Here is a 13,273-nt window from a genome sequence, read left to right on the forward strand (position 1 = left end):
ATTGCTTTGTTTAAAGAGTGGTTGAGTCAGTGTAATTACAGGCTTAAGGAAGGTAATATATAGATCCAGTCAGGAATGTCAGTCTATTGGACGTGGGTGGCCAAAAACACCAATAAATAAAAAAACTTCAAAAATCACCAATATAGAGATATATACGTGTATTTTTTGGCTATATATATATATATATATATATATATATATATATATATATAGCCAAAAAATATATAAAACCAAAAAATATAAATATATATATATAATATAAATATATATATATAAAAGATTTTTAAATGTGATCGAAATAAAAATTATGTTAATGTATTAATCTATTCATTCACTGTATCAATCGCTTACAGCCTTAGACGAACTTATTATATTATTTATTATATTAGGGTTGTCGCGTAGGTAAATCGCGACTCATACGCATGCGGTTAATTTTTTTTTTTGACATTTTGTAAATAGTTTCTTCATGTATCTCTCGTGATACAAAACTACTATATTACATGTAACGTATTAACACCGATCTCTATTAAAATGCTTGCAAGCAAATAGTATTTAAAAAAAAATATTTTTGACAGGAGCAGCGTTTTAATCTTTTTAAAAATGTATAGCAACACTGACAATAGAAAACATGCCACAGAATATATTATACTTCGGATAATTTTTACATGGGTGGTTACTAAAACACATTCGTACAAAGATCTAACAAAATTTAATACAAACGTCGATTTAAGTACTGTGTCGTAGAATAATTTTTTTTATATTATGAAGAAACTAAATAAAAAAATAGCCACCGTAATTAGCCAACGTAGATTTTAAATAAATGTGAAGTTGATTAAAATTAATAGGTATTAAAATATCTATAATTCTTTTCTCATTTAATGTGACCGATTTTTCGTTAATGTTCTCAAATTATTATTAATGCGGTTTTTAAAAGTTGTGTTTAAAAAAAGATGGCTTAAAATTCTGTAAATATAAAACAATCTAATATTTATATATTCTAACATTCGTATGCGAATTCGTAGATAGTAAATTTAATAGAATATTTAACTGTTTTCCGTTATTTTACTACTAAGAAAATATTGTGTTTTATTATTTCTTAAACAGTATTCCCGAATTGTAATTGTAATAAGTAACGAACTGAAATAATTTACTCGTTTATATAGAACGTAAAAGATTAGGTTACTGTTACAATATTATTGTCGACATTTCACTGTGAACTCTGGTGCTTAGACATTTTGCAAGCTCTGAATAGACTATTGTTTTGGTACAAACGAAAGGTCTTACTCGTTCAGATAAATAGATCCCTGTGATGTGACAGTTCATTATTAATTACCAACAGAGGCCCTTTGTGTAGATTTAGCTATTATTTAAACAGAATATATAAATAAATATACTGAATTAACATATATGTATTAGAAGAATAACCTCAGTGCTAGACGTGTACAAAATGATGGTAAAAAGAAAAATGTAACAAATAAAATAGAACCTAGACCTTTTTTAGATTTATGTTAGTTATTTTACAAATTAATTTACTTTAAGAAAAACAAACTGTTGTTGACAAAAATTAAATATTATACAATTCTACCTACCTGACTAATTTAAATGCAGCAATTGTGTGTATAAAAGAGCCAGTTCCTTTCACTCGTTACAAAATAATGTAATAACAATATTTATAAGTAAATTAAGAGTTTAAAAAAATTACAATTAAGGCTATTCTCACAGATGCAGAGGTATTTATATAAGTTCGCGGTTCAGATGATATTTGCTAAGTTATCCAATCGCTTTTCTAGACAATGAGAATGTGGAAGCAAAAGTGAAATGCTCTTACGTTATCAACGGAACGAGTGTACGTACAATATATGTTATTAAATAACCGGTTCAGAAACTTTTGATGTTCCATATTTAAATTAATTTTATGTGCTTAAAGATTATAGATTATTTTATTTTAGTTTTAGTGTTATTACTTAGTTCAACCTTTAACTCTTCAACCTTAACATTTTGAATTTCTATCTATTTTATCTCAAATAACTTTGTTTTTTCGATATATTAGGTAACATTGACATTGTTTTAATTTTTTATTGACATAATATTTTAACATTTCAATCGTTCGATAATATGTACATACAATGTCACGTAAATATTAAAAATAAGATATTTGATCAAATGTGTTAATTCAAAGTTATTATTGTTAAATTTATATTGAATTAATTGTATAAAATATTGAAACGAAAGCATGTCTAACGACCCACTTTGCATAATTATCTCAAATTTCATTTGCTCGTTGTGCAACGTTCTGACTGTGCGCGCCCGAAACGTGTCACAGCAGTAACATCATTATCAACTTTCATTGCTTCATGCTCAGTAATTGTGCTATTTGTCCTGCAATAATCACTTAGCAAAACAGCATCTCCTTTTATAAATATAAGAATATTTCAATCTTTATCATTTGTGACATTTCTCTCAGTGAAGGCTTATATCATCCACTTCATTCCTCGATCACGGTCAGCTGTATATTTACACCGGTATGACAAAATATAACTTGTGACTGTCAATTAGTACGAGTTGACTTTGACCTAAATTCGTTCGCGTATTGATTGCTGTCACACAATAAAAGAACATCTTCAAGTAGTACTATACAACAAATTTGTGGCCAATTTTTGAGCCACTTAAAATATGTATTCTTTTTTTATAGATATCATACAAAATTATCTATGATAAGACCGTATGGAGCGACGGTGTGATATTTTAGTATCTTTGGTTAATGGAGTTTTGATTGCAAATACAATTGAAAGCACTACTGTGTAGTTTTAAAATAAACTATACAATGGAATCATCGTTTAATCAGTTAGAGCCGTCAACGGCAAGTAGGTAACAGCGGCGTAGGCGACGGCGGTACACATTGCAACGTGCCGATTCAAATCCAAGGTCTTTCCTAGTGGAAGAGAACGGAGTTTCCTGCGGCCGCCTATCTCTGCACACAACGATACTTGCACGTGCACGCACACGCGCCCACGTGTCGCTATTCTTTGTGCTCATTCTTTCCTAGCTACCGCGAGAACCCATCTTCTTTTTATGCCGTCCGCTGGCGTTTGAAGTTCGAGCCTCCGAGCATTTCGTTATATAGGCGTCGGGCGAAGCGCGCGCCGCGCAGTTACTGTGTCACTGGAGCCCGCGCGAGAGGTGGCCTGCAAGGACTGTACCGCGCCGCCAACCTTTTTTTCTGTGCGTGCGATGTTTTCACTTTCGTCATTTTGACCGGGCCAGTTTGATTTGACGTCGCTCGCGCACGGACGTGCCTAGGACCGGACGTTGTGATTATCCTGTGATCGCTGGTGCTTCGGATTGTTTTTGTTTTTTTTTTATTGTATATTATTTTGTGAAAGAAATGGCTGTGATGCAGTGATAATATGTTCGATAGTAACATACTTTTGAATTTCTACAATGAGATTGCGAATAGAAGTGCACTACAGTTGGCAAGGTAAGACATTGTTGTTTGTTTACTTTTAATTTGTGTTGCGTTATTACGTGTGAATTGCTGTTTGCACGGTCCGGCGGGATGACTGACACAACCTTGTGTCTAATGAACGCACTATTCGTCTCTTCATCCGCCTCTCGCCTTCGCCTCTGAGCCTCGCTCGAAGAGGTTAATAGGTTCACATTAGATCGTGGTTTGCGAAATCGACTGAACTCAGTGCATGAAATGCGCCCGCGCCGCTTTTCCACGCTTAGTTTCGCGCGCATTCGATGCGCAAAATAACTTTGAATAAATTTTACATTATTATAAACCAATGCGTTTGCGGTTATGGAAAGATGGCCTAAATATGCAATTGTGTAGCAAAAACATAGTTGTATATTTTAATTACATTGCAAAAACGTTATTGTATATATTAGTGTTTTTTCATTTGAACATTTATAATGTTAATATTTAAAATATTTTTAAGCAATGCCAACGGAATTTGAATATGAAATGCTTACAATTAAAAGTTAATTTAACGATTGAGTTATATTAAATACTTATTAAATTTAACATGCGTAAGAGTTGTAACTTATTATTAAGTATTTTAATTTTGAAATTAATTTAAAATTATTAAAAAATATTAAATAAAAAAAAAATTCAGTGAAAACAATAAAAGTCTTTAAAAGATTGCGGCACGTACACTAAAAACTATTTTTTTATAGTAAACCACTCTCCAAAACGCGCTTCTCAAATAAGAGCACTCCTACCTTAGTGGTGCACTTTTTTGCTCATTTACACAGGACTGCAAAAAGGCCGAATAATAACCTTCTTTTTTATGTCTAATAAAATTCACAAAACACTTATAATTTGACTAAATTAAAAAATGTTTTCATAAAATAGGTCTTCCTAAAATATTATTCATAATGTTTGCGTAAAATATATATATTTGCTGATTGTCCGTTTTTTAGATATTATTTTTTTATAATATTAGAACAATAATCTACTAAGAAATTGGATAGAATTTATCTTACAAAATTTATATTTTTTAAATTTAACAGTTCAAAATAATTGTTATCATTTTATATCAGAAAGTAACTCGCTACCGTCGCGTCGCCTTGAAGATTTCATTTAATCTCATTTGATAAAATTAATAAAATTTTAAAACCAATTACTATTATATTGATAATAAACTAGATAGTTCTAATTATTTATTATTGCCTAATATGGATTATCAATATATGTCATGAGTATTAGTATATATCTGTGTCTATTAAAAAGTTTCCTTTTTCGACTGGGTTATACAGTAGAAAAGGCTCACGAACCATAAGACCGCCCTTGTAAATTAGTATAATAAATTAGTCATAAGCTAGAAAATTCTTGTACTATTTTCTGATGATGTACAATAAAGTATAAATGTCAATAGATCATAGACAGTATTTAAATTTATTTTGAATAAAAATAATGTTACGTTTATTTCGTCCAATAAATAAATATTTTACAGCTATTCTGTTTTCGTGTTCTTTTCGTTTATCGTTATATTAAAAAGAGGATCTCTATTACTTCCGCAATATTGAAATTATTACTAACATCAAAATAAACATAAGTCAAGGACAAGAATTTTTAATCGTCATTTTACAAATAAAACATAGTAATTAAAAGTAAGCTACACACAGGAAAATAGTACTTTTGTTTACTAGCTTTTAAAATTCGTTCAATGTGGACGAAACATACATACAATACATTCGCATTTATACTTTGAGTATTATATAAATATTCTTAAAATGTATCAAAGCAAATATTTTTTTATTACTAATAATATTATTAATGAACGTAGGACGGATATATTTATAACATTTCTAACCTGTCATTAAATTTTTCGTTACAAAACAATGCAACGCTTATGACGTCATGACTATAAATGGATTGTGTCAATGGATGCTAACTGTTGGCACAGTTTTTAAAGGTTTAAGGGCAACCTAAATTTAATGTTCCAATGCCATCATTTTAATCTTTAAACACATACAATGAACTCTAAGTAACAAATATTTTTTATTTATCGTGTTATGAACAAAATATTTTCAATAAAGATGTTCACACTTTGCAATCTATTAAATATATATAATGTTGTTTTTTTATTTATTAAATATAAAACTAAAAACTCTCGATAGTTATATAAAATATTCTACGGAATAGTTAGGTATGTGTTATCTAATTCGATGTTATTTTTGTTATTTAGAATCACATTTTAAAATACAAATTGAGATAAAAGTCTGAATAGCTTTTTGATTGGATAGAATCGCTTTTAAAGTCAATATTATATTTTCTTAATACTTCACAATATCAAATCTAACTTGTTGTCATTGTCAGACACTAACTCAAATGTTTTTTGTTTTAAATACTTGATTTAATAATATTTTTTTTCATTAGTTTATTTTAAATATCAGGTATATTTTACAAAACTTAAAAAAATCAATCAGGCGATCTCATTGCATGTCCAAAAATTAATAGAATGAATGAATGAATCATTGTTTATTGTATATTTGTTGCAATAGAATGAAATGAAACGCATTTACGAAAAATAATATTGAAATTCTCAAAAAAAATTATAGTACAGTACAGTTTAAAAAGTATTTGTTTCCGATGTTAATAATTATTTAAATATCATCGTGACCTTTGTATATGTATATATTTCGTATAATTTATCTGTTAGTGTGTTCGAAATTTAAAACGAAAATGCGTCAATATAACAAACCTTGATTTTAAGTTGTTATGAAATTGAAATACTTAATCGATATTTATTCCTCTTAATAAATATCATAGTAACCTTCGATTTGTATGATTTATAACATTTTTATAATAAGCCGTAACGGTAAAATATGTAACATTTTGGACTTATCATTTTTTTCTATTTAGCGTAAAGTTTATCCGCCTTGTCATCCGGAAACATCGATATAAAAGCATTTGCATGCATTTTTACATTTATGTAAAAATATATAACATAGGCAGTTTAATTTTTCTAATATTATAGCAACTCTGGGATGACCAAATAGTTTTGTAAATACTTATATTATTATAAAGATCATTTATTATATACATAACATAAATAACTGACTTGAACAGTATTTAAAAAAATAAATTGTACATAATATACCAATACATAATACATCCTCACAAATTGAAGGCTACAACTGTCTTTAAGTAAATAATAAAGTCTGTGTTTATTTGGCAAACTTATATAAATTTTTGCTTTAATTTATAATCTTAAGGTGTTCTAAATTCTTAGCCCTTATTACATTCCATAATGTATTACCAATATAAATTTTGAAAATAATATTTTTCTGTTGTATTGAATACACTTGATATACATATAAGATAAACTTCTAATTAGACACAAATATTACTTGAACGAATACACAACGAATTCGTATTAGAATAAAAACTAATAGTTACTTTAGTTTTACGAAAAAAACTTTAATTTTAGTAAATACGTAATTTATTTTAAACTTTAATAATCTGCAATAATTAAAAGCAATATAGTATTTAAGAATAATACGGAGAGCAGAATACACTAATAAATAATTTGAAGGCCAGCTGATAATCCTTCCTAAATTGTATACATAATAAAATTTACTTTAATAATTATAACACCTGATATGATATGATAAATATATAATCTTAACTTTTTCTTTCTGACTACAAAATCCGTTCAAATTAAAAATCACTTCCTATTAATGTTACAATTGTATATACCTATTTTGTTTTATACACAATCATTGTCATATTGTTCGTTGACATACATACATATTCGTACAAATATACATATTATATGTATATATACTACTACATATTTTCATACAAGATGATTACTTATTGTTGCACGTGGCGAAGTTCCAATTTATTTCTCAATTTATTTATTTTCCCAATAAAAGGGTTAAGTGCATAATATTAATCTATTTGTGACAAACAAACGGTTGGTAACCGCAATGGCTCTAATTGGACAATGATTCATTGGTGCGTCTTTTTCCTGGAAATGTTACGCTTGTAGTAAGAATTTTATATTGCGTGTTTATTAATAGGAGAAGAATATAATAGTAGATTGAAAGATAATCTAGAAGTATTGAATTTTATAAAGAACATTGTTCTCAGCTAGATATTATTATCAACGCCGCCTATTTTTTTTGTAATTTAGAGGAGGCATTAGAATTGCAAATTAGAAGAGCATTAAGAAAGTAATTTGCGTTTTTTTTTGTTGATCAGCCGGCACTACTCCACTAATCTTTAACTTCATACAATCGAATAGTTAATCGTATTATATGTATGAACTCTAAATATTTGTTTGGGAACATACATTACCATGTCATAAACCACCCAAACCACATCACACTCAACGAAGTCTAACAAATATACGAGTGTGGCTGTTTGATATTTTATAATGTGTGCAAATACTCTTTTATTCTATTCTTGTCGTCAAATTTGACAACATTGTCATTGGTATCGAAATTCGTAAGGGATGAAATTTATAAGTACTTTATAAATCATATTGTCTTTGTTCACTATAACATTTTATAAAAAAAAACTAAATTATTGATAAGGAATTATTAATAACTAGCTGCTTCGCGCGGTTTTACTCGCGCAATACGTTACTATTCCACGTTATGTTTATGTACGCTCACGGGAACAGTGAGGGGATATGTGGGGCTCGCCGGTGTCCAAGGCGCCGAGTGCGCCTCGAACACCGGAATACCCACTAAAATACCAGCAGTATCCTTTCCGTCTTAATGTCGTACATAACCTCCCTCACCATATAGGCTTTTTAATATAATAAGAATATTTATAATCATGTAAATCCTGAGATGAGAGCATACAAACAAACTAACTATTCAGTTTTATAAAAATTCTAAATATATATTTTTAACCGAAAACATTGACTGAAAATAATGTCGATCTATCATCTATCAATAAACCTGTTATTCTGTACTAGCAATGTGTCAATGACATGAGCAATTTACATGAAAATAATATTCACGAACAAATATATTTGAAACAAGCTGGAACTAGGTTTACAGCTACCGAAACGTTTCTTAAAGCAAGCATTCATGTCGAAATACAAGCGCGGTCATTGGCGTACTGCGAAATACGTGACAGAAGGAACATCCATCTATTTATAAGCTATTTTATTGAACATTGTTTAGTTTTATTCATCGGTTGTATTTAACAAATTAAGTATTTTATTTTAGTGTTTAAATGTTCCAAATTTGTGATCGTATGTCGAGATCAAGTAAAGCATAAATCGATAATGTTTTTAAAATAATAGATTTCATACTATGTTTTTTTCCTTGTAGTCAATATATAAAATACATTTAGTAACGATATTTAACGCTTAAAATTAAGTTTATTAAGTATTTCTATAAATATATAGTTTGTTTTCAGATCATATTAATATCTAATAAGGTATGTACTAAGAACACGCGAGTCGGAGTCTTATACGATAAACAATTAGAAGCGAATAGTATTTAAATTTTAAAATAACGTTGTTCAATGTTAAATATATTAGCTCAGCCTTATTTCATGTAAGTGTATATTGTAATATTCTTATTCTAACCTTAATTATATTCATCACGGAACGGCCGTTAACAGAATCTACATACAACAAAATAAGTGTATATTATTTAAAATAATTTGTTACTTTTTCATCGAGTCAAAAATAAATTTAATTCACGGCTTTAATTAATTGTTAACGTATTCTATTCATTAGCCTTTAACATATACAGAGTATATAATAAATTTATTCATCTAAAATTTCTTCATCCACCGGTAACTCATCCACATTGAACTGAATTAAAAAAAAATTTATCAGAGGATTCGATGTATCCCGTCACTGGGAGTTTGTGAAACGACACGTTATTCTTTGATTACTAAAAATTCATAAAAATTCGATACAATAAGTGAATTAACGATGAATATCGCTTGTATGTTTATTTAATTACCTGCCAAATTAGTGCATGCAATTCTATTTCTTTTGTATCAATAAATTCAGACCACATTTGCATATAGTGTAGTGACATCTTTGCACTCGCTTTTGATCGTTACTAAATCGTCTTTTAATGGTTTCCACTGCTACTGATTGTGACGGTCATCGTCTATTAACACACTTAACAAGTTTCGATTCAATTAGACTGGCTCGCTATCGTTGGATACATTCTGCGGTATCTCCAATGACATACCAATTTTTACAAATGTTTTTCATCTTGTCAAACATATTTTTTTATTTTTTATTGGTATATAAAAAATAAACAATACAAAGGATTTTGTATTTTATAATTATATATTAAAACAATGCAATGTTTACATAGCTACAATTTTAAAATTTCTCGAATCATTCAAATTAAAAGCAGGTCAACCATTAATAAGAATAAAACTTATGCAATTGTTATTAAGCCTATTTTAAAAATATGAAATAAGAGGTTCATAAGTAAAAGCTATTGGTAAATGATTTTATTTTTGCCGTCAAAGATCAAAAACCCCTTTACGGCACCGAAGGTCATAAAAGTCTATTTTGGTTCGACAATAACCGGCAGTTAGCTCATCGTTACAAAGCAATGCATTGTCGGCTAACAATAAAAAGTTTAATATTCCTGTCAAAATCGCTCCCAGCCCTTTCTTGTTCCTTGCGGCACAAATTACCGAAGGACGTTCGAACTGGGTCACTTCGGAAATAGTTTATTGTTATCGGCTAGTCTGCGCACACGCAACACTCGCACACGCGTGTCCGTCACCGATTTTCAAACGATTACGCACACACCCTCAGCTCGTTCAATTAGGGTTCACGCATCCTCTTCTCAGCCTCACCGGTTCACCTTCACATTTGAATACCGCCTTTAATTGTGGTATTTTATCTAATGCCTTCCGCTTTCGTATGAAAAACTGATTAACTTTCTTAAGGCCGTCGAGTCAATAAATCGAAAAAATATCAGATTTATGATATCATAATACCATTATAATGACCTCACCTTAAAGGCCACGATTTAACCTATGAATTTTATTACGATGTTACCCTTGTACCTATTTGATATTCAATATTTTGGAATTGGAATTTGGTCATTTACTTTCACTATTCTCAAAACTACTTATTTCTTTATTTATTCATTCTGTATACTATCAAATAAATATTTATTCATTTTAAATGTATAACTATCAATAATTTCATTCCATATTTATGAACATTGGTTACAAATATAAATTAATTATGCGAGAACAGGTGTCATAAATAGCAATAAAAAGCCCATCCAAGCGTAAATTCTGATTGTTTGCTATTTTATAGTCAATTCGATTGTAGGTAAGTTGTAAAATAAGTTAAAAGCCTCAAGGCTTCTAAACAATAACTCACACGCGCGCAAAGTAAGCACACTGTTGCACAACAGTGTAGATAACGCGTACACCTATCAATTTGGTCTAGCACATTCACAGGCTTACAAATCTGCGTTCACATCCGGAGTAGGGCGAGGGTGCGTGTGTGTAAAACGCACACATGCAAACGATTTCCCGCAAGTAGCTACCAATATTCGACACACGCGCACGTGTAAACATAAGACGCAAACATATAGAGTAAGCCCTAGAGTGCTAAAACAGAACGATCGTGAACGAAAGCGCACGTTTCATGCAGCGATACGTATGTTTAGTGAAATGTTAGTGTACGTGTAGGTCAGTTACTACTCTGACTGATTTTCTTTTACAAATCATTATCACATATCAACTCCCATTTTTTTGCATATGTTAATTACCCGATTATTACTTTAAGCATAATTTATTTACATTATTATTAAACTGCAAATCATTTATTTGGTTTAGCACCACGCAAAAAACTACTGAACAGATTTTGGTGAAACTTTGAGGTTATATTGTAAAAATTGTGATGTGATTCTAAACTGGTATGTTTTTTGTGTTGCTATGATAAGGGGAGTTAAAGATAAAACAAAATAGAGGTGGGGCGTCGGCTGATACGTTATATTTATATTAAGCTAATAATTATCTGTCAATAATTGTGTCAACTGTAGGAGAATAAAGTGAGATTATCTCAACAAAAGTCCATAACAAATTTATACCGCGCATTCCTTATCTATCTGGTAACTGGTTCAACTTGCTACCACGAAAATTGTTCGCGCTAATAGAACTTTAGATTGTAACGTGTCAACAGAATGTTTACGCAATTATATTCATTGTTGTATATTGGTAGGCATATTTTTTGCTCGAATCTATGCGTGCACGCTTTCTTTTATAACTATTTGCGTGTTGATATATTATCTCTTTGTGAATTTATTTGCACAGTTACAGCGCAGCTTATCTTTGTCTGATTTCAAGAGAAAGTTGACTTGAAATAAAAATGTAATATATATATATATATATGAATACTGTACTTAGCTGCTATAGGTATAACTTAGCTTAAGGAATCGGTTACTAACAAAACAAATGGAAATATATTAAGTACCTCAATTTCTTTATAAACGACTTCAAAATAAGAAGAATTCGATTGTTTTTTTTAAATATTTATTACCTCAGAACTTCGCCATTTATAAGCCAACTTCAAAAAATCTTTTTTTACCTTCCAGTGGTCCCATTTCTATCAAAATCATAATATAATGGGATAATAATAATAATATTGTCCTCCAAACCGATTTGACAGCTAAGCAGGAGATATTATGGTGCACAAGTGTGTGCGCAAACACAGGTGCATTCTTTATTCCCTAACTCTCATAATCCAATTGGACGGCAATCCGACACGACCGGAAAGAGTTCAGGCGCAGGCCCAAAGGCTTTACGTGCTTTCCGAGGCATGGGAGTGAACACACTTCCAACTTCCAGGCTCCGGGCTGCTACTGAGAATTTTCTGATAGAAAAATCTAGTAACTTTTTATTGGAACAACATGGGAATTGAACCCAGGACCACCGGGTCTGCGGCCTTACATCAGGCAACGAGGCAATCATATAATGGGATACATAAGGTATTGAAAGATTATTTGGTGAAGTCAGACTTTTTTAGTAAAATTTTATTACATCTACTTGCGTGCAGGTTTTTAAGTTAAAATTTCGAAAGGTTTTATAATAAAAAAAATGCTTTCATTATATGCTATAAAAATATTATTAAAATTATGCTTTCGAGAGCTATTTTTATTACCTCGAGTTTAACAAATAAATTATATAGAAAAACTAGATTATTGTTGCATATATTAAATTTAACATCGAAAATTTAATCATTAAAGTCTCCATTTAAAGAACAATCTATAATTCAAGACAAAATGAGTACAATAGGAGTTCTTGCTCATAGTATAACGACGTACTTTTCTGTTTAAAAAAATAATAATGAGATGATGAATATAACCAATATTCATACGATATTTAAAACAGGACTCATTTTCTTATATTTCTGAACGTTCTGCCATTGTATTTTTTAAACTATAATTAGAGTATTGAAATATGAAAACACGCTATCAATAAAGTCTAAACTATAAACTAGTAAACAAGAGGTTTTTTTTTTTAATTTAACGATAATTTTTTTATAATTATAGATTTGAACATAACAAACGTTGTTATACAATGATTCTATATTCTAACAACTATAAAATAACAACATGATAATTCCTGTACGGACGTGATCAACCTCTAACTCTACTCCATATCTTTATACATTGTAATAGCATGAAACATACTGCTCAAACCCATCTACAATAACCAATCGTACTATCGGTATTTACGTACTAACTTATCTCGTATACAACTGCGCTTATACGAGGTATATTGAAAAATTGTGAATGAAGTCGA

The 13,273-nt window shown here is 29.8% G+C and overlaps 1 protein-coding gene across 2 annotated transcripts in view; it reads left to right on the forward strand.

Moving 5' to 3' along the window:
- The window catches only part of LOC126768994 (transcription factor Ken), a 34,892-nt gene that overhangs the window by 3,277 nt on the left and 18,342 nt on the right, over positions 1 to 13,273 (forward strand). Inside the window, exon 1 of one of the 2 annotated variants that reach the window (XM_050487529.1) lies at positions 2,982 to 3,478. The exons of the other annotated variant lie outside the window; for it this stretch is intronic. Within the exon in view, the coding sequence (XP_050343486.1) occupies positions 3,408 to 3,478 (71 nt within the window). The 5' untranslated portion in view covers positions 2,982 to 3,407. Of the gene's footprint in view, positions 1 to 2,981; positions 3,479 to 13,273 lie in introns of those variants that run through there. 2 annotated transcript variants of the gene reach the window in all.

This window comes from Nymphalis io, chromosome 1 (assembly GCF_905147045.1).
Source record: "Nymphalis io chromosome 1, ilAglIoxx1.1, whole genome shotgun sequence".
Taxonomy (NCBI): Eukaryota; Metazoa; Arthropoda; class Insecta; order Lepidoptera; family Nymphalidae; genus Nymphalis; species Nymphalis io.